This window comes from Otolemur garnettii, unplaced genomic scaffold, assembly GCF_000181295.1.
Source record: "Otolemur garnettii isolate 467f Iridium unplaced genomic scaffold, OtoGar3 scaffold00015, whole genome shotgun sequence".
Classification (NCBI taxonomy): Eukaryota; Metazoa; Chordata; class Mammalia; order Primates; family Galagidae; genus Otolemur; species Otolemur garnettii.
Genome location: NW_003852410.1, coordinates 8,648,084 through 8,671,288, shown reverse-complemented (window position 1 = coordinate 8,671,288; position 23,205 = coordinate 8,648,084). Strand labels below are relative to the sequence as shown.

At 39.3% G+C, this 23,205-nt stretch overlaps 1 protein-coding gene across 1 annotated transcript in view; it reads left to right on the top strand.

Moving 5' to 3' along the window:
- Positions 1-23,205, top strand: part of CNTN4 (contactin 4) — a 566,875-nt gene that overhangs the window by 402,010 nt on the left and 141,660 nt on the right. The window contains exons 9-11 of the mRNA XM_003785487.3: positions 494-630; positions 2,271-2,400; positions 21,200-21,350. Of these exons, the coding sequence (XP_003785535.3) occupies positions 494-630; positions 2,271-2,400; positions 21,200-21,350 (418 nt within the window). The remainder of the gene's footprint in view (positions 1-493; positions 631-2,270; positions 2,401-21,199; positions 21,351-23,205) is intronic.

Genomic DNA, 23,205 nt, shown 5'->3' with positions numbered 1-23,205 from the left:
CAAAGGAATCTGGGAAATGTAGAGGCGGCTGGAAATCCACAAGTCCAGCCAAAAGTGGCATGGTGGTGGTGCTGGGAGATTGTTCCCCAATGAAAGGAAAAAAGGAATAATAGATACTAGGATGTTTAATTTTGCCCTATGACAATGGCAGTTTTATTCATTCTACATTTAGTGATTAAAACACTACCAATATGAACCACAAAACCTGAGTGCTGGGTGGCACCTGGGGCTCAAAGGTATAGAGCGCCAGCCCCAGATACCAGAGGTGGTGGGTTCAAACCCAGCCACGGCCAAGAAAAAAAAAAAAGCCTGAGTGCTAAGCACAGGGTATAGGCACCTCCCTAAACCTCCCTTACCCAGCCTTGTTATTTGCATAACATCTGGAAAAGGAATTTTATTATAAATGTATGTTTGCCCTTTGATTGCGTATGATAAAAATAGATAGAGCATACACTGAAAGTGTGCTTTTTCTTTGCTTTTTCAATTGCTATAGCGCAACCTAATTGGATTCAAAAAATAAGTGATATCCACGTGGCCATGGAAGAAAATGTCTTCTGGGAATGCAAAGCAAATGGAAGGCCCAAGCCTACATACAGGTGGCTAAAAAATGGCGAACCACTGCTAACTCGGGTAAGCAAATTGATGGTAATTGTGTCTTAGAATTGACTGCAGTGTTTAATGTAGCCTCTTTGTCATGGAAACAGAAAAATGATGAGTTATTTCCAAAATAATACGCCACTAAATGCCATTAATAGCGGGAAAAGTGAAAATGAATGTAGCTGATGATAGAAAGGACACATAAATCCAGTTCCCCAGCCTCGATCAGTTAAATGTCTGTATTAGACCTTAGGTCTTTGCAGATTAACATCTGGGAAAGTTATCCAGATAGATCTGGAACTTGTAATTCTGCTAAGATACAAAGTCAGGTCCATCCCAGGTCCACTGCAGGAGAAGGAATACTGATACAAGAATCCCAATCTAAATGCAGTAAGACTCGGAGAACAAATCTGAATGAAGCAGGCGCAGTCTTGGAGGCTCTTAGAACATGGAACAGTTGTGTCCAATTTAATTTTCCTACTGAACTTCAAATATTAATTGAAATTAGGCATTTTCCCCAGGCTCCAAGTTGAGAGCCTCCCCCCCCTTTTTTTTCATGCTCAGATTTCCTCTTCCAGCAGACCTCCAGGAAAGAGGGCCTGCTCTAAACAATGGCCCAGACATTAACATTCCCAACTGGAAGAGGAAAGGACCTGTTTCTCCTAAGATGCCCTGTGAGTCATGATCCTCTCAGCTGTAAAAGCCAAGCTCAAACAAATTGCTAGAGCGTAGGTGCCCAAGTAACTGAAATTTTCCTCTCTTTGGGTAACCTGAAAAAATATGGCTGCCTAGATTTGATCAAAGCTGAATAAAGTGTCACTCAGCTAAATCGCAAGCCTATGGTAAACAGAAAACCAGAACTTTCTTGTGTATGTTCTTTCTCCAAGCAATAAGGCCCATGGAAAGGAGATCCTTTTTGATACTTATGAAAATTGATAAGCAATTTGCATTATCGTCAGGGTGACAAATGAGAATGATCTCTTGTGCCCTGCTGTGCTTCCTTCAGACTGGCTACAAGCAAATGGGTCTAAGCTTAAATTACATAACTGACAACAATAAAGTAAGGGAGCGTTTAATTATTATACTACCCTATTTTAGTAAGCCTCAGCAGATAGTAAATACTTACCGCTACTTCATCCAAGAAGTTAACAGTCCTATTAACCATCAAAGCGTTGCCTGCTCATAATTTGAGTATCTTAAATACTCTAAACCAGTGATTCTCAACCTTCCTAATGCCAGGATGTATTTTCATTGTTACAAAGGGGTTGCGACCCACAAATTGAGAACCGCTGCTCTAAACAGTAAATTTGGTTGTATTTCCAAACCCCCATCCTTTAGTCAGTACAAAGCCTTAGAGTCAATAAGCATTTTAAATTTCAAATTCTTCTATTTAAAGGGGATATTAATCTGAATGGCTTCACTATTAAGTCAATGAGAACTCAAGAGAATACTACAATTTAAATTCCATTTACCAGCAGATGTACTGGTTGTTCCATTTAGCATCTGACCTGCCACAAATTTAGTTGACAGATAAATAGATCATGTTATGTAAATTGCTTATATGATGGCTATTTTCTTCCCATTAAGCTGCTGTGATATAACACACAGCAAAATTGCCTCAAAGTCTCCGTTGTAGAAGGTCATTGTTTTTGCGTTCCTCTTTTCTTTCACAGGACAGAATTCAAATCGAGCAAGGAACACTCAACATAACAATAGTGAATCTATCCGACGCTGGCATGTATCAGTGTGTGGCAGAGAATAAGCACGGCATTATCTTTTCCAGTGCAGAGCTGAATGTTATAGGTGAGTCTTTAGACTGGAAAGAAAAAATAAATAAATAAATAAAAGCTCTTTAAATCACTAAACTAACATGTGTTTTGCTAAGCATCAATATTTGACCCAAGAAAAAGAGTAAAGAAATCTTTACATATTGCCGGAGTAACAAATAACGTGGCCTGCAAGCTTATCTTGCAAGAAGAGGCCAGTTTCTCAGTCAGCCTCTTCTGATGCTCATAATGGGTAGCACACACAGTTCCCTGGGTGCTCATTTTTATTCTCTTACTGACCTCATTTATAAATTGATAAGTTTGGGAAATGCTTGGAGGTCTGCTGCTATGGTTCTGATTTGGTGCAAACTTCAGCTTGGGCGGAGTGAGAGCCAGGTGGGTTTGGAGAGGCTTATTGGTGCAGCTGACACAGTGAACCGTGTTCTTCCACCACATCTGAACTTCCCAGGCTGTACTTTAACAGTCTTTCCTCCAGCCGCCTCTCCCAGCCCTGTGCCACTTCCTCCCTCCTCTTCAGCAATTCTGTTTTGTTTCTGCATGTCAGCCCTGGGCCTCTGGCTTCTGCCTGGAATGCTTTTCCTTCCCCTCTCTGGTCTGTATCTCCTAATCATTCTCCATTTCCCAGCTCCATTGTCGGCTTCCTCAGAAAGTCACACCCTACCCTGTGCCTGGGTCAACTCCTCCTACAACAGATGTTTATACTGTCTCTTGCCTCTCCTTTATACAGATTCCACAGTTAACATTTTACGTTTATTTATGTGATCTCTGTTGTCTTTTTCTCTCACTGCACTTTAATTTCTACATGATGTCAAGGGTCATTTTTGGTTCAATTTGTCATTTTGTTCCCAGGACTTAATGCAATATTGAAGCACATAGTATGCACCTCGTCTATATTGAACAAAGTAGGAATGAATGTGTTAAAACGAACGAACAAGTTGAGCGATCGTTTTATAAAATGGGTAATGAGTTAAGTAAATAAAGAATTGAAAACATAGTTTGAGTGAATGGACAAATCTGTGGGCATTTAAAAAAAGTTCAGGCTATTAACCTGCATTATCCCATAGAAAATTCTTGAACTTATCTATCGTAAAAGAAGAGAAGGTGATAGTAAAGCTAAAAGCACCAAAACAGATGTACATGAGTTTGGCACTGCCTCCTATTTTAAAGGATCTGAGCAGTAGTTCTCCTTGGTGAGAACATAATGGAAAGATGATGAGTAAGAGAAAAATAGCACCAAGGGAGCTGATTCACGTGCCCTGATAATTTGCCCAGTTTCAGGATTTTGACTTTCATTTCTGCAAAGCACTCATTGGTGCCTAGTGTGTAGATCACACATATTATAAGTAGATGCTCTTAAGTTGAATGTACTTCCATCCTGTGCAATGTAAAAAAGGGAAGGAAACCCTTCCACCACTGATCTTCTCACCAAGTTCTTCAGCTTGGACCAAGATCCCTTCAAAGACAAGGATTTAATGGAACTACAGCCTTTTTTTCAGGGCCTAAGACTGGTTCTGTGCTCCTAGAATAAGCATCAGCTTGGCTTGGTCCATTGTAAGCATAACCTTTTTGAAAGTCTAAACCTACTTATCTTCTACACATAAATGTTGAGAACAATAATTCTATCTTCCTCCAAAACAAGTGCAATTCTGGCTATTCTCTGCCCAGATTTGCTCTGGTTATTAATCTCAGTCTTTTGGAATACAATTTGTTGTAGCAGACTGCTTAGGAGTTTCTTCTAAGGAAATGTGTTTTTATAAGCCTGGGTACCTCTTCATAACTTAAAAGATTTTGTAGCTCCCTTCATTAAAATAAGAAAATTTGGTAGTAACAGATGACTACAATGAAGCAACAAAGGCTATTAAATGATTTTTGTCTAGAGCACCGATCCATAACTAAGAATAACAGAATGTGTGTGTGTGTGAGAGATATAGCCCTCTGTTCCCTAGCTCCCTAACCAGGATTCAAGGCCTGTGAGCTGGGAATTGCTGCTCCAACTTTTACATCATAAGGTTTATTTAAAATCATTTCCAGTTGTAACTGTCTAATTCCAAATGAATTCTTGATCTAAGTTGTTTCTTATGTTCCCTGAGATCAGCAAGCTAGATGTATTAGTCTGTGTAAGCTGTTATGGTATAATAAAAATACCATAAACAGTAAACTATAAACAACTTTTATGTCTCATGGTTCTGGAAGCTGAAGTCTGAGATCAGAATCCCAGCATGGTCAGGGTTTGGTGAAGGCCCTATTCCAGGTTGCAGACCGCTAACTTCTTGCTGTGTCCTCCCCTGGCAGAAGGGACAAGGGTCTCTCTAGGGCCTTTTATATATGGATATTAATCCCATTCATAAGAGCTTCATTCTCACTACTGAATCATCTCTTAAAAGCCCCACCTCCTGATACCATCACCTTGGGGGTTACTATTTCAACCTATTAATTTTGGGAGGTAGGAGAGACACAAACGTTCAGAGCAGTGAAGATAAGATGAAAATGCCTTAAAAGTTATTTAACTACCCTGCTCCTAGCCATATTTAGCAGGAGAACAATAAAGGCATGTCAATAAATGATATAGGCCAAAAAGTTTTACAAATAATAAGGCTTGGGGCGGGAGCGGATTCAGGAAAAGGAGTTTAGCTAACAGATTAGGTTGGTTCACTAAACTTTGAACTATTTAGATTTGGAAAAATGGAAAAGAGAACCAAGAATATTCCAGCTTAGAGTGAAATAGCCTGAAAAAAGGCTCAGCATTATAAAATAATTAGATTAATATCCTGCAAACATCCTGAAAGTTTTCAAAATTTTTGATTCATCAGTGGATGAATGGATAGAGAAAATATGATAAACATATAGAATGAATATTGTTTAACCATAACAAAATAAGGGAATCTTACTATATGCAGCAACTTGGATAAACTTTGAGGACATTATGTTAAGTGAAATAAGCCAGGCAGAGAAAGGCAAATACCACATGATTTCTCTCATATGTGAAATCTAAAAACTGATCTTACAAGCGTAGAAGAGAGTGGTGGTTACCGGGTGCTGGGGCAGTGGTGGCAGAAAGGAGGGTTGAGGAGATATTGGTCAAAGGATGTAAAATTTCAGTTAGGAGAAACCAGTGCAAGAGGTTTACTGTGCATATGGCGACTATAGTTAATAATATATTGTATTCTTGAAAAATGCTAAGAGAATGGATATTAAGTGTTCTCATCACACACACACACAAAATGATAACTACCAAGGCAGTGCATATGTTAATTAGCTAGATTTTGTCATTCTACTGTATATACTTCAAAACATCATATGGCACACATTACATATGTGTAATTTTATCTATCAATTTAGAAAATAATTAAACTAATTAAATAAGTATTTTGATCCAAATACATAAAGCAGGTATAGTTAAAGTTTAAAGTTGAAAAAGAAAGACGGAAAATTCTTTAAGGAGCAGTTTTAGATATTCTCGAATGATAGGCATAGAGGTCTTCTCTTTATAATCCCATTTTCCCTTCCCCCAAATCACATTAATATATTCCAAGTGAATTGAAGGGCGGTTAGGTATTGAGTAGCTAAATCCCTAGAGTCCCTCTTAAGTGAATAAAGACGGAGACTTCTGGCTACTTAAAAATATACATAAATTAACATTGGTTAACTTGAGTAGACTCTAATATGATTATATTCCACAAGTAATTTTGTTCCTTAAAGAACAGTAATAGTTCAGCTCTTTTGAGTCAGATAACTACATTGTTATCACCTGTTTTAGAATCATAAGAAAGTTGAATTGAACAAAGAAACAAAATGGAAATAAGATACTTCTGGATAAGGAAGAAAAAAAAATTGTTGGTCTCAGCTATTGATCAGGGACTCCCAATGCTACAGAGGAGATTCCCTTTAATGCCAGGTAATAGCCCTGAAGTTATGAATAAGAGATGGTTAGGAAGTATATGTTTAATAGATTTTTCCCTTGGCCTTGTTTCATGTGTTCTGTCTGGGTATTTAATGTGTATGGAACATATCTATATTTAATGGATTGAAACTGCTAAATAATTAACCTGGGTGATAGGTGATTTACTCATTGGATGGGCAAATACCATAGAGAGACTTTTACCTTGAGGTCAGTATATTAGAAGGCCTGGTTATAAGTATGTCAAATGGAAATGTCCTTGTTTGTAACTGACCTACTACAATTGATAGTTTATTATTTCTGTAGGCTCCTATCCCAGACCTTTCCTCCTGTATTAACCCATGGTGTGGATGAGGTTCACTTGTGCGATGTACTTCTGTGGACATTCCGGGGTGCTGCATGGTTCTCTGGGCGATAACTGTCATTCGATCCCTCTGAAACTGGAGTGAATAAAGTCTTACAATCATGAGGAGGCTTGAATCTTCTATGAATAAGTTAAAAAGTAATATTCAGTATGTAATTTAGGTATTTTATTGGCTTAAAACGTAACTTTTTAATATAATATTTCTACTCACATTTAGTATTTGTGTCCAGATTTGTGATTAGCTAGATCAACCTATCGGTGATAGGACTGCTGATTAAATCGCCAACCTTGACGTTTTCTGCGGTGCTTCCTACAGAATGCTTCTATCGTATATATATATAAAATCATGTGGCACACAGAGTAGCTATCTAAGGTCCCCAAAAAACAAGTCTGAGGCAATTCATTGAAGGATTTTTCTCTAGGAAAAACTAATAAGAAAAAGCAAAATAAGGATGGGGGGTGGGAACTGAGCAAAGATAGGGTCTTAGGGAAAGTCTAGCCTAGCTCTAGTCCAGAAGGAGAGTGACTGGAACATAAATTGCACATCAGAGCCATTCCTACCTTACGTCAAGGAGACTGGCCTTTAAAAAAAAATCTCATATGGCAGCACTCGTTGCTCAGTGGGTAGGGCACCAGTCACATACACCGGGGCTGGCCGGTTGGAACCTGGCCCAGGCCAGCTAAAACAACAATCACTACTGCAACAACAACAACAACAACAATAGTCAGGCGTTGTGGCAGGCACCTGTAACTACTTGGGAGGCTGACACAAGAGAATCACTTAAGCCCAGGAGTTTGAGATTGCTGTGAGCTGTGTCACCAGGGCACTCTACCCAGGGCGACAGCTTGAGACTCTGTCTCAAAAGAAAAAAAAAAAAAATCTCATATGAATCAGTCTTGACCCTTAGGTTGTCATGGCAGAAGTGGTGGGGATCAAAAATCTTTGCTTTTGCAATGAGATGAGCTATTCCTGAGAACAGGGGCTATCCGCTTAGTGGCCTTTGAATATGACTTGACTTTAGCAGGACTGTGTAAAGGAATAGAAGTAGCTTTTTCCCTGGGGAAATTATATGTGAGGGTTCAGCTTCATGGAGATATTCCTGGCCTGCACGGTGGAGGACGTCTGCCCCTGGAAGGACACTCCAAACATCATCAAGTAACTGATGGTCCAATTAAAGTGAGGTGCAGGCTTTGAACAATTGTCTGGTTAATTTGGCATTTATCCAGATGATTGGCTCCCAAATTAGAAAAGCATTAAGGCTAAACCAAAGTTATTTCATAGGGACTTTCACAAGTGCTCATCTGCATCTTAAGTCTGATTTCTCAACTGCCTCGTTGAGCCAGATTACAAAATAATCAAATGTGCTGAATGTGATCAGCAGCTAATGAGAAGACAAACCTCTTTCTTACCCAAATGTTGTCATCCAGACAGGAGGTTTACTTAAATCTTCATGAGGAGGGAAACTATGCACTTGGTCAACTTTGATATCTTCAGCTGGTAACTGAGCATCCATTTTCCAGTCGGAGGAGGTTGCTGTTACACACTCTACTTTGAAAACTAACAGAAATTACATGTGAAAAGCTAAAAGTGTTTATAGCAGTATAAGAAGCTTTTTGCTAATCCTAGCACTCGGGGAGGCCAAGGCAGATGGATTGCCTGAGCTCACGGGTTCCAGACCAACCTGAGCCAGAGCAAGCCCTCGCCTCTAAAAATAGCTGGGCATTGTGGCAGGTGCCTATAGTCCCAGCTACTTGGGAGGCTGAGAAAAGAGAATCACTCGAGCCCAAGACTTTGAAGTTGCTATGCCACCATGGTACTCTACTGAGGATGACAAATTAAGACTCCTTCTCAATTAAAAAAAAAAAAAGAAGCTTTTTGCTATTAACAAGTATCCATATCTAGAACTCATAATATAGATAGCCACAAAATCATCAGTAAATACCATTTGTGTGGCTCTGAATTTTTGCTGCAGATTACAGTCATCTGGGCAACTAGTTAATACCTGATACCATACCATATTTTATATCAATTAATTCAATCTTTGGACATGGAAGCTGGGCATTTTTGTCTTAAAGCTCCTCAGCTGTGATTCCAATGAACAAAAAATTTGGAAACTATTGCTATAATTGATCAGATTTTAAAAGCCATTGAATATTCCTACAGTATTGATTCTCAAACTTTATCATGCATGAAAAGCACCTAGGAGACATGTTAAAATATAACTGCTGAGCCCTGCCCCTAGAATCTCTGATATAATAGTTCTGGGATGGGGCCTGATTATTTAGATTTCTCAGAAGTTTCCAGGTGATGCTAATGGGGTTGGTCTAAGATCACACTTTAAAAACTACTCTACTAAAATAAGAAATCTGTCTTACACAGAGTTGGTTTTTTTTTAATTGAACATAGTCTATCTGTCAAAATATCTGATTTGGGGTCAGAACTCTGAACCCCAAATCCTCCTGTATAAGAGAAGTATCAGGCACCACAGATTCCAACCATGGCTAAAGGCCCCATTTCACCCAGACAGTGAGCAGGAATAAAGCATACAGAGTGATTCTACAGACTACCCTGTGAGGATTCAGCTGAGATATTGCATAGTGTGACGCTGATAACTTAAAGCCAGTGGAGGAAAGACATTAAAAGCTGAGAGAGAAATATTATGACAATTCCTTACATTAATTCCCCCAAAGAAATGCTGTTAGTAAGTTAGACTTTAAAATATAACTCAGTAATACAGCCCAAGGCATCAATGAACAGTGAATCCATAAAGTATTCTATAACCAAAATCTAAGAGTCTTCTGCAAAACCACTGTGAAGAAATTAATCACCTTGAAGTCCATAGTCTTCTACATAAAGAAAATTTTGATAAATCCCTCTTAAAATGTAGAACTTTTCTCTTAAAATAAGAAAAATTTGAGTCTTATAGCAAACAATCAAAGTCAGCCAATTAAGAAATATGTTATTCTTTTTCTCTGTTCTTCCATGTTCTTCTGTCTGCTTTGCCTTCCAAAAGACTAATGCTAACTCAACTTATTTGTACTAATTTTGTGAGATTGTTTCTTACCCATCCTCTGTTGAACTTCAGTCATATTTTAAAGTATTTTAAATGTATTTGTTACTTTGTGTCTTTTACCATTGTCCACCCCAAGTCTCTCTGAATTCATGAATAAATAAATTAATTGAATGATGTAACTATGTTTTTCCATCCACCATCTTATGGCAAAAAAATTGATTACAGTTTGGTAGACTGGTCTAGGGAGTATTTGAATTGATGTTCAAGAAGATTTAGTAGTGGGGAGGGATGGCAGCAAGGCAGAATAGGAAGCCCCAGATCCTCTTTCTCCAATGGAAACATCAACTTAACAATAATACACAGACCAGTCACAGTTGGGAGAAATCCAGAGACCAGTTAAGTGGTTTCTGCACTCCAGGCAGGTGTGAAGCTAACCACATCAGAGCACTGGAGGAAAATTTATGGCACTCACTCATTGAACACGCCCTCCAGCATAGCATGGAGCTACAGGAGAAAATTCCCAACACCTAACTTTGTGCCAGGATGGCAAAGAGAAAAGTAGACAGTATATCTAATGTTTTGACTTTTGGGAAGGGGGGTTCTGTTGGAGGAGTGGTTTCGGTTTTGCCTGATCCAAGTGCTGACAGGAACCAGTTGATGTGTAATACCCTTAAAGAACAAAGGCTGTCAACTTGGCTTGGTCTGGTGTCAGAACTGATGGTGCCACAGACACTAGGAGGAGCTCTAATGCCTCTAAAGGGAGATTTAGTGCTTACACCAGCTCTAGAGGTCCGTGGTACCTCTTAAGGACATCTTCTAAGTAGAATCTGGAAAACGTCTTCAATTAGGAGATTACACACAAAATCTCCGAGAAGATACATCTCCAGAAAAGGCTTAAGAGGGCTTCAAAATCTCTGGCTGGGCTTATTGGTGAAAGTCCTCCCAGACTGCAAAGACCTGTCTGATTTTTCAGATACCAAAGTCCCAACAGAAGATAACAAGACACACGGAAACAGAAAACATGGCTCAGTCAAAGGAATACGTCTCCAGAAACCAGCCCTAAAGAAACAGACATAGATAAAATACCGAAGAATTCAAATCCCATTATAAAGGTACTCAATGAATTAAAAGAGGGTATAGATAGGTAACCAAACAAAATCAGGAAAACAATACATGAACAAAATGAGAGTGTCGACAGAGATAGAAAATGCAGAAGAAGCTAAAAAAATTCCAAACCTGAAGAATACAACCACTTTTAAATCTGGTGTAGAGTTTTTATATGAGATGAAAGTTAAGTAGTTGTTAATGTAAAATAAATGATAAAGGTAATGTCTATAGAATATCCTCAAAGGGAAGTGAAGGAAACACAGAAGAAAACAGAAATATGGGAAAGGAGGGAACCCAAAAGCTATAAGACAGAAATAGTACCAAAAATGGCATTGTGAGTCTTCCCTACCAACAATTGCTTTATATGTAAATGAAATAAACACTTCAATTAAAAGAGAAAAGCTGACTGAATGATTTATTAAAAAAAGAAAAACACCAAGGAACTGTACACTGTCAGTAAGGGATTTACTTTAGATCTGAGGACACATATAAGCCAAAAGCAGAAAAATGGAAGAAGATATTTCATACAAACAAGAACCTAAAGAGAACAAGAGTGACTGTATATAAGTCAGACAAAATATACCTTGAAACAAAAACTGCCGCAAAGACATTATATAATCATAAAAGGGTAAATTGACCAGGACGGTATAACAAGTAGACATATGCGTGCACCTACCATTATAAGAAACAAACATTGACAGAACCAAAGGGAGAAACAGACAGCAGCACAATAATAGTAGGAAATTTCAAAACTCCATTTTGAATTGTGAATAGAGGGATCAGGCAAAAGGTCAGTAAGGAAACAGAAGATATAAACAGCACTACAGACCCAACTGGATATAACAAGCACACATATACACTAAACTCTATACCAGAGGAACGTGCATCCTACAAGTGCATGTGGAACACTCTCTAAGATAAAACACATGTTAGAAACAGACAGATTGGCCCCTGTAACTCAGAGGTTAGAGCGCTGGCCCCATGCACCGGGGGTCTCAGGTTCAAGCCTGGCCAGGGCCTGCAAAACAACAACAACAACAAAAGGAACAGACAAATTTTAACAGATTTAAGAAGATTAAAATTATACATAGTATCCTCTCTGACCATAATGGAACGAAATTAGAAATCAGTAGCAGACGGAAGCAGGAAATCCACAAATATGTGAAAATTAAACAGCTCATTTAAACAACCAATAAGTCAAATAGGAAGTCACAAGGAAAACTAGGAAATATTATGAAAAAAAATAAAATGAAAAATGCAACATACCAAAAAAAAAAAAAAGGCAGAAAAAGCAGTACTAAGAGGGAAGTTAATAGTGTAAATGTTTAAGTGTTTACATTTTAAAAAGGACAAATCAAGATTCTAACTCTGCACCTGCAAGAACTACAACAAGAATAAACAAAACCAAAAATCAGCAGGAATAAGGAAATAATCATGGTCAGAGCAGAGATAAATAGATTAGATAAACAATAAAAACATTAATGAAACCAATAGTTGTTTTTTTCTTTGTAAAGATCAACAAAATTGACAAACTATTGGCTAGACTAAGAAAAAAAGAGGGAAGATTCAAATAAATTAGAAGTGAAGGAGGACACATTACAACTGATGACCTAGAAATAAAAAGGGTTCTAAGAGACACTATTAACAACTATACACCGAGAAGAAAAACAGATAAATTGCTGGACACATAGAAACTGTTCAAAACTGAGTCATGAAGAAATAGAAAACCTGGACAGACTTATTTATAACTAGTAAGAAGACTAACACAGGAATTTAAAGTCCTCAACAAAGAAAAGCCCAGCAACAGGTACCTCACTGGGGAATTCTGCAGATTGTCTAAAGAACTGCAGCAGCCAGGCGTAGTGGCTCATGCCTGTAATCCCAGATCTCTAGGAGGCCAGGGTAGGTGGATTACCTGAGCTCAGAAGTTTGAGACCAGCCTGAGCAAGAGTGATACCCCTGTCTTGACTAGAAATGGAAAAAGCAGCAGAGTATGTGATGGGCACCTGTAGTCCCACCTACTTGGGAGGTTGAGACAAGAGAATTGCTTAAGCCTAGGAGTTTAAGGTTGCTGTGAGCTGTGACACTATGGCACTGTACTGAGAGTGACATAGACTCTGTCTGGCCATGGCACTCTACTGAGGGTGACATAGTGGGACTCTGTCTCAAGAAGAAAGAAGAACTGCCACAATCTTCCTCAAGCCCTTCTGAAGCACTGAAGAAGGGGAAACACATGCAAACTCATTTTCTAAGCTTCGCATTATTCAAATACCAAAACCAGACAGACACACAATAAAACTAGAGACCAATATTCCTGATGAATAGTGATGCAAAAATACTCAAGAAAAATACTAGCATACTGAGAAGAGAAGAGAAGAGAAAAGAAAAGGAGGGAAAAAGCACTAGTAGATGGCCTGAAACATTTGAGCTTTTGGAAAGACTAATGATGGATTTATTGTACATCTTTTAAGAAACCCAAGAATAGTAATAAATGTTAATAATGTAAAAAGCAGTATTTATATACTATTACGTTGTTAATACTAGCCACAGATTGAATAACAAATTGTGTTACAAAAATATATAAAAGAGAGGTAGAGGCAAGATGGTGGACTGCAGCCAGCTTTCCACAGAGGCTCCTGTCCAGAGGAGAATTAAAAAGACAGAAGTTTAGTAAGTAAGCCGATGGTTTGGAGCTGAGCCAAGAGAAAAGGTTGAAGAATGTATATCAACCCTGCTGAGGTGAGCTGCAACCCCAAGGATACAAAAAAAGAAAAAAAAGGTACAAAATCCATTGCCAAGCAGATGGGAGTCCCCTACCCCACGAGAATGACTCTCAGAATACTCCATACAAACAAGTGAGCAGAGTTCAAATGTCCTCCCATTCTATCCCATGGGAGAGACCCTCTAAAAACTGGACCTCCTACCCCTACTAGGTGCCATGGCACTCTCCTGCCAGGCATAAAACTGTATAAATCTATATACATTCTCTACCTGCAATTCTGAACTCCTAGCACTCCCCTCCACTCTCTCCCCGAGGTCTGGAAACCTGTCCCCCATGGAGTTCAGATTCATGGGCATTTTCTCAAGAGGTGTGGATGGGGCAAGGGCTATTGCTGGTCTATGCTGATTCTGCAGCACGGGAGTAAGGAGAGGACAGTCAACTGAGAGGGAACCATACAGGAGCTGCGGTGCCCTGAGGCTCAGAGGAGCACCTGCAACAGCCACCACAGGAATAATGAGGCTCACACCCTTGGGGCTATTCCAGACAGATACACTGTGCCTCTCTGGGTAACCAGAGGAAGCCGGGCATCTTCTCTGGTGGCAGCCACCATGGAACGGAATGTGAGTAAAGGGAAGGCCAGAGGTGGTAGCGGCCTAGGCAGAGCCTGGGGACTAGAATACATGCTAGCAGACCTGGCAGACTCCCAGGGCAGGGCTGAGCCAGAGGACTGCTTTACTGAGCCAAAGCTGCGCCCAGCCCTCAGGGGATCATAGCTGAGACAAAGGCGGGCAGGCAGAGGCTGGAACTGACAGCTGAGTGTGAGCTCTAACTGCTTGCTGCTTCCTGGGGCTCAGTTGCAGTTTCTGTCAACTTAAGCAGTGTCTGATCCACAGGGGAATATAGCCAGGACAGAAACAAATTCTGCAAAGTTGTTCTGTCCTGTTCTGCCAGCATCATCAATCGGGGTGGGGCTGGAACTGTGTGAACTGCCCCAGCCTCCATTAAGTACCTGAAGTTGTCAGGCCTCACCTCCCCCTGCTGGATAGTGGCAGGGAGCAGCAGCCTGGGTCAGGACACATAGATCTCTGTGTGACTCAGGCAGTGGTAAACCCCTAAAGCATCTGCTCATTGAAGGGAACTGGGTCACAGCCCTGTGGGGTTACCAGTGACTGGGTGTGACAGAGGTGCAAGGTGGGGAAAGAGGCATCAACCTTCCCAGACTAATTTATTTGCTGGGTAGGTCCTTCTGACGTCACAGAGCACCGGAGCAAGTCATGCTTGAGCTGCCAGCAGACCCCTGCTATGTAGTTGCTGGAGACCTTTAGAACTCTCCCACCTGAGACCAGAGGAGGGCAGGGCTGTTCTGTGGGTATGACCAGTCTGTGCCCAGTTAATCTACATTTTCACTGTGCTTGCATTATCCAAGGGTACAACATGAACATGGTATTGACAAGAACTCCATTGGTCATGAGAAGTATTTTTTCTCCCAAAATAGAGCATTTGCACAAACAATATTCCAGGCCCCTTTCATTTTTCCAACATGAGCACAGCATGGTTCTTCTAGACTCCTAAAGAAATACATTTGTGCTTAGCATGTTGCTTTTAATAAAGCCTTTTGAGGGAGATGCCTGTGGCTCAAGGAGTAGGACACTGGCCCCATATACCAGGGGTGGCGGGTTCAAGTCTGGCCCCTGCCAAAACTGCAAAAATAAATAAAATAAAGCATTTTGAATGTGCTGAAAATGAACTTAGCACAGAGGCAAAATATGTGCTTTCTCTTTGCCGCAAAACAGTTTCTGGTGCCTTGTTGAAGGAGCATGACAAGCAAGCTATGGGCCACTGCCACCTTGCATAAATACAGTTCACCTACATGATAACATGTTTCTCATGAGCCTGACTGTCCAGGGAAGAGCCTCTGTTTCTGAAGCCTTTACAACTGCTGTGATCCCTTGACTCTCTAAGCTTCAGGGAACAGATTCTTTGAGTAAAGTGGACCCATCAAAGAAATTAAAAGGAAAGTGAAGTCCTTGTCTAATCAGCACTGGGTCTATTGTTTGCAGTATCTAGGGAAGGAAAAAGAGACCATGTACTTCTGCAGAGTAAGTTCCAAATCTGGTGAAACTCAACGCCCAGGGCCCACCTGTCCTGTTTCCTTCCTCTAAGTGTGTGTTTTGGGGAAAGGCTGTTATGTGCTAGAGCTAGCTCCTAGTGCTAAAAGCTGATTCTGTGTATCTCTTCTCAACCCAGCATTTAGTAACTTCATGTTGATAGCTCGAAATCAACTATGGTAGGAGTATTTATACCACAAAAATTGACAAGGACTGCAAACCAAGTTTTTTGGTGTTTTGTTTTGTTTTCTTTTGAGAGTTGGTTGTTAAATATCTACCATCATACCAGTTCAGGTGATTTAGGAGTATAAACAGCCCATATGGTATTCCTTCGGTAATTTTGCTTCATTACTCTAGGGACCAACTCCAGGGAGGATGGAATGTCCCATACACAAGGCAGAAAGGTCAACAACTGGTTTACTTGGTGGGAAGAAAGGAAAGAAACCACCTAGGCAAAGCAAGGGTGGTTAGGCAAAGCATTGTGAGCAGGGACTTTCTGTTTTGAACTGAATCCCTGAGTTATTTTGTATAAGATACATTCATTCAACAAATACTGATTAAATATCAACTCTGAGCTAAGCACTATGCTAGGTCCAAGGATATACAGGTCCATGATACATATATTATTAGAACTAATGGTTCTAATAATAGCTAATAACCAGAGCTACTATTTCTTAATGACTGCAATTCTAGGATTGCCACTATCACAGTCCACTGACTGTGTTCTGTTCTTTCAGCAAACATTTCTATCATATATCAGAGTTACTCATGATCGAATATGACATTGCAAGAATACACACTATTTCCCTAACCAAGGATATGAATCTGTGTAAGAGTTTAGGACACTGTGCCAAATACAATGAAATATCACTAATTGAGACTATTTTAAGAAAGTCAATGTGATTACAGATTTTAAAAACTGCATAATGTCTTGTTATCTTTATACAGATAAGATATCTCAAGGGAGATTAACAGGGGTTTAGTAGCTGAAGCCCTACTTAAGGCATTATAGAAGAATGATTTTGAATCAACATGTTAATTACCATGTAAGAAATGATGCTATAAAAAGGGTTTAAAAATGTTTTTCTGGGAATTAGAAAAAAAGTTTTTACACATGTTGACATAATTAATTTGGGGCTTTTCAAACCTTTTATTAAAAAGATTATAAGGCTATTCCTGATCCTACTTATTGGCAGAGAAAGCATTGAGAGATCTTGAAACGGCTCCTATGCTTAAAAGTATCTGTCAGTTTAACATAGGCCATGGAATGCCCACATTCAATATGCAGTTCTTTTTTTTTTTTTTTTTTTTTGAGACAGAGCCTCAAGCCATCCCCCTGGGTACAGTGCTGTGGCATCACAGCTAATAGCAACCTCCAACTCCTGGGCTCAAGCGAGTCTCCTGCCTCTGCCTCCCAAGTAGCTGGGACCACAGGCACCCGCCACAACGCCCGGCTATTTTTTTTTTTTTTTTGGTTGCAGCCATCATTGTTGTTTGGCAGGCCCAGGCATGATGGAAGAATCATGAGAGCCCCCAGGCAGTAGGGCATTCAGGGAATTAAACCAAAGCAGCCTGGGTATGGGTATTGAGGACATTATAAGGGACACACCATGCTAACATCAGAATGGAAAAATCATCAGCTTCAGAGTTTTGCTGAGAGTCTCCTCGTGAATATCATTGCTGATCAGAGAGGGCTGATTTTGAGTCAACTCTTCTGAAATTATGTGCCTGGAAAGAAGAAAATTTCCACTCAACCCTGCCTTGCTGGTTGCAGCTCAGCAAGCTGGAAGAGGGTTTGGGCCTTATCATCTGATGCCAGCATTTTCTTATCCACTTATAAGATTTAAATTAACATTCACTTATGAAGCTTATTTTTCTGGAGTGATGAGGTAATAAAGATAATGGACAGGTTCGAATAATACGAAATTCTGAACTTCCTAAAGGACCAGCCTTAGTAGTCTCCATCAAATGGCAACGTTCCCAATGATGCTTCTACAGGGCGACTGATAGAACTGCCATGCATCCCATAATAATCCTTTCCTCTTCAACAATATAGTAGAACATCACAACCATGTATTTCCCAAATGGGACTTCCACTGCATATCCAATTAAAGAGTTATCGTTCTACTGTCCCTCTGGAGAAATGACACTAAGGCACAGAGTTTTTGTTTTTAAGGGTTCTTTTGGCCACTTAAACTACCTTCGATAATGAGATCAACAGTCTTTTTATTAAGTAAAAACATAGTTGTAAATTGCATAGAGAGCTTCTCTCTGCCAAATGCTTCTCTTCCATAAAGTTAATGTGATAAAGATCATTGATAAATAAAAGAACAGTTGCCTTTTCCTGCAACGTGGCTCCTTCCAACGCTGAGGGAGTGGTGCCCTCTAGTCGTTCATTTGAGAAACATTACCCTGTCAGTCCCTTAGATCCAGCCAGTTAGATCTCCCAGTATCTGAGCGACTGAAGTGGATAATTTGACAGTTATTTTGTCTTTTCTGAACTATTAGGATTCTACTGAAGTTTCACCTAACGTGTGCACTGACTTTTTGAGTACCCGTCATGGTTAGGTACCCTATTGAGGACGTTACTAATAACGTTTTCTTTTTCAAATTCATATGAGGGTACAGATTTTTAGGTTACATTGTTTTTGCTTCTAAGGTAAAGTTCAAGACATTACCAATATCGTTTAAAACCTCATTCCTTGTGAGTATCAAACTGTGTGTGTTCCTTTCACTTGTCCTCCAAGTCTCTCCCATGCCAGTGTTTAGAGATCAGAATACAAACAGGGTCCAGATATTCCTTCAAGCTGAACAACATCTCAGATGCCAAAGGTGGTCACGAAATGGAAGAATGTTCAGAAACCTAGTGAGTCCACTATTCATAAGCTGATGAAGTTCTGACCATTTTTGTACTGGAAAGCACCACAGTTTATAGTGACAACCAATAGATTTGCAGGATTAGATAACACTAGAAGCAAATTAATCAGATTGAATAAACAAAAGAAAAATATTGGAGTTGACAATTCCATTTTTATTAGTGAAAAGAATGTTTAAGTCAGCCTTATCGCTAAAATCTCCAAAAGATAACATGTACATTACAAATGCCTTTGAAATTGGAAGGTGTGTTTTCTGTTCTCTGTGTGGCTGATACGCTATTTCAAATCCTGTAAAAGCAATACATAGTTTTTTTTTTTGACAAATACACCCATGTGTTGTGCACAGCTTGATTTATGTAAACTCATTTCAAATGCTACTGCAGAATTCCTCCTGAACAGCTGAAAAATGTCTGCCTAAAGTGATAAAAATACACGGGTGTGGAAAGATGTGCTTTTAAGAAGGGATTTTTAGATAATACAGATTTGTAACTTCATTTCACAAAATATTCTTTAAAAAAACTTCTAGAAGTCTTGATTTTTTTTTTTACATTTTTGTGTCAATTCAGATGTTTAAGATGAGAATGAATCTGTTTTGCTAAAAGACTTTTTTTGTGACATTAACTTAGCTTATGTAGAATTGGTAAGTGGGGAATGATGTTTGCATAACATAAAGCAACCTTAACTGTTCCTTCTTTTTTCCTCCATCAATCTGCACCTTCAGGCTCACTCACACACTGTATTTTTTTGTAGTATTTTCTCTATTACGAATTCAACTTGTCTTTCTAATTATATTTTATATTTAATCATGCTTAATATTTACTAGAATGGTTATTGGTTTTGTTAGTGCTCTCGTTACATACTGAGTAGGTCTTTCCTGACTCTTTTTCATAAACCCTGTCATTTTTAGTGTGTGATTTTTGCAGACCACACGAGGGTCTGCAGCACACATGTTCCTCATTAGAGCAGGAACATCTATCCTCACCCTCTGCTTATTAATTGCACTTATTGTTATTGAATTACTCTCTGAATTGCAGGCTCACCTCATGAATCCAAGGTACACAGATTAAGATATCAATTGCCTACTGGATTCGTTTGTTTAATGTCACTTTCACATGATAATACCAGCCCATGTGCACATTATATCGCCCCATTAAAAAGTAACCTTTCTATCTTTGTGTCCAGGCAATTGCTAAAAATATTTTCACAACAAAAAAAAGCACTTAATAAAGATTTGACATGCTTCTTCCACTGAAGCTTGTTTTTATATTTAAAAATCTCTAGTATACAGTTTAGATACATTTAGGAAATTGATCTTTACTCCCCCCCCCACACACACACACGTAACACACATTCAACTCCCAGGCCTCCTTTAAGTAATTTGTGGTTTGTATTTAAATTTTACTTTGAACGTGGTCTGAAATCTTAAATTTTATCCATTCAAATTGCAATGAATCAGGATGTTTAATTATGGTATAATCAAGATTCCGAGAGATGAACTCGTCCATTCTAAAATCTCTTTTCACATATTAGCCAGTTGACTCAGAAGAATGTAGATATTTTTCCAGGAAGATGTCTTTCATTTTATTTTTGTGAAGATATAGATATATCTAGCTTTTGTTTTACAGGAAAAACAGTTTCTAATACTTCTTCCACATAACTGTTACCGGTGTCAGCATGAATGATTTTTTAGAGTACTAGTGGTAAGCATATAGTACAGTTTTCAAAAGATCTGTGCTCCAAGATCAAGTCAGAATTTTTCCTAAATAAGCCAAGCATTGCACTGGGCACTAGTAGAGGAAAGCTGAGCCAAGTTCTGTTTTTAAGGAGAAACAGAAGATGACAGTGTAGACATTTCAGCATGTTCTCTCGCAAAGATGTGCACAGTGTCGGAGGACCCAGCAGAGGTGGTGACGACCTCAGAGAGTCAGAGAGGGGACGCTTTAACCTGCACAATCAAAACAACGCCTCATTGAGTTTCTTACTTTGTTTCTCCTTCTTTTGCTTCTCTGAAGTTTTTAAGTTGTTATTTGATTGTAGAATTTTTTTTTTTTTTTGCAGTTTTTGGCTGGGGCTGGGTTTGAACCCGCCACCTCCAGCATATGGGGCTGGCGCCCTACTCCTTTGAGCCACAGCCACTGCCCTAGAATAATTTTTTTTTTTTAAGAATCTCTCAATAGGGTGATGGGAATATTCTGTTTTGGTCTTCATGGTGGAGTATACCAGATTCATCAAGCTGTATACATTACCACTGGTGCAATTTAACAAATATAAATTATACCTCAAATTTTAGTAAATCTATCAAAACTTAGGTGCTACTCACTATTTAAAAAAATTCAGCTTCCTGGGGCGGCACCTGTGGCTCAGTGAGTAGGATGCCAGCCCCATATACTGAGGGTGGTGGGTTCCAACATGGCCCCAGCCAAACTGCAACAGCAACCATAAAAAATAAGCCAGGCATTGTGGCTACAGGTGGGCACCTATAGTCCCAGCTACTTGGGAGGCTGAAGCAAGAGAATCACCTAACCGCAAGAGCTGGAGGTTGCTGTGAGCTGTGACATCAAAGCACTCTACAGAGGGTGACAAAGTGAGACTCTGTCTCTAAAAAACAAAAAAAATTCAGCTTCCTTCTTTGATGACTAAGGCAACCATAAGTGCATTAGAGAAAGAAACCTGAAGAATGATCTCATTGCATAATAATAATTTTATTTTTTTATATTGTCTTCCAGCTGTAGGTCCAGATTTTTCAAGAACGCTCTTGAAAAGAGTAACTCTTGTGAAAGTGGGAGGTGAAGTTGTCATTGAGTGTAAGCCAAAAGCTTCTCCAAAACCTGTGTACACCTGGAAGAAAGGAAGGGACGTATTAAGAGAAAACGAAAGGTACTATCCTGAAACAGTTTTAACATCGGTTAACCTGTAAGGATTTGTCGGTCTGTAGTTGACAGTTTGGGGGAGGCATGGCATGTACTATCTGCCATTCCTTGATCAAAGGTTAATCTAAGGACTGAAGCTTTCTAAGGGCGGATGGTAAATTAATGGTCTTTATGGTCCTTCTTCACACTGGGACTCTACAAAGCACTCCCTGTAGAGGGAGTTCACGTGTTCACTGTTGAAGATTACTAGGGCTGCCTGAAGATGAGCAGCTAGAAATAGCCTACTTAATTTTAGTCTAAAATTTCACTGTAGATTTGCCCACTCTTCCCCGTCCTACCTTTTTTTGCCACATACAAATAAAGCTGCTGCTTCTTTGCTATGGCAACCCTTTGATTATTTGGCAATGGCTAATACGTCTCCTGCTACTCTCTCCTTTTTTGAGTCTGTCTCTAATTTCAAAACTTGTGCGTGTAGCAGATTATTCTGCTTGATTTTTGTTTATTTAAATCATGTCTTTTTCAGACAACAGTTTTTTCTCTGTCCAAACTCTTTACCTGTGCATCCCCTATTATTCATGAATTACGTTTGAAACACATGTTGTTTATATAATATAAATATATCTGAGTGACTTGAGGGTTTACATTAGAGAGCACCAAACGGCAGGTGTCTCTGAGACCTTTTCTTGGCTGTCACTCCTATAAAATATCCCCTACCTTTTTTCTGTAATCTACTCAATCTGTTGCAGAATGGTAATTATGCATGTTTCTGTTTGTCACCCGTAAGACGGGGTTTACCAGCTGTATACATAATGATTTTAATTGATGCTAAAGGTCAAGTACTCAACGATGCAATAGAGAAAGCCTATAAAACTGTGCGTGGATCTGCCCTTTATGCCTGTACACCTTTGTATTTGCATATACAAATTAGATCATTTTGCTGATGATGTTGTCCTTTTTAATGGTTTTGTAAACAAACCTGATGTGGTTTATAGATAGTGTATTCACACACATGTTAAATTCATAACATACATCCTTTCCTATTTTTGGCATTTCCAAAAAACTGTAGGACCCTGAATATTGGCATGGAGTTCAAATCTGGATCCAAATCTGAACATTTAGAGCATAATTTATTATTTTGCAACATCCAACATCAGGGTCATCTCTTATTTTACCTCAGTGTTGCCCAAAATGTGGTATATGAGATTACTTTCAATAGTTGACGTGGAACGTAATTGAAATATGACTAGTCTATACTACATACATTGCTTAAAATAAGGCTACATTTAAAATGTTGTCATTGAAACATCAAGAAAAAAGGTTAAAAAATAATACTAAGAATAAGAAAAAAATTAAGAAAAATAGTAAAAGATATGTATGTCTAAAACCGTAAATGAATGAATTAGAGTAACACCACTGCAGATTAATCAGAAGCTAAGCTGTGCTACTATAACAAACAGTGGTTTATAACAACAAAAAGGCTGGTGGCTCACACTTGTAATCCAGCACTCTGGAAGGCCGAGGCAGGATGATTGCCTGAGCTCAGGAGTTCAAGACCAGCCTCTGCAAAAGTAAGACCCCATCTCAACTAAAAATAGAAAAATTAGTCAGGCATTATGGTGGGCACCTGTAGTCCCACAACTGGGGAGGCTGAAGCAAGAGGATTGCTTGAGTAAGTTTCAGGTTGCTGTGAGCTAGGCTGGCACCACAGCACTCTAGCGTGGGCCAACAGAGTGAGATTCTGTCTGGGCAGCGCCTGTGGCTCAAGGAGTAAGACACCAGCCCCATATGCCAGAGGTGGCAGGTTCAAACCCAGCCCAGGCCAAAAAAAAACGTGCAGAGTGAGATTCTGCCTCAAAAAAAAA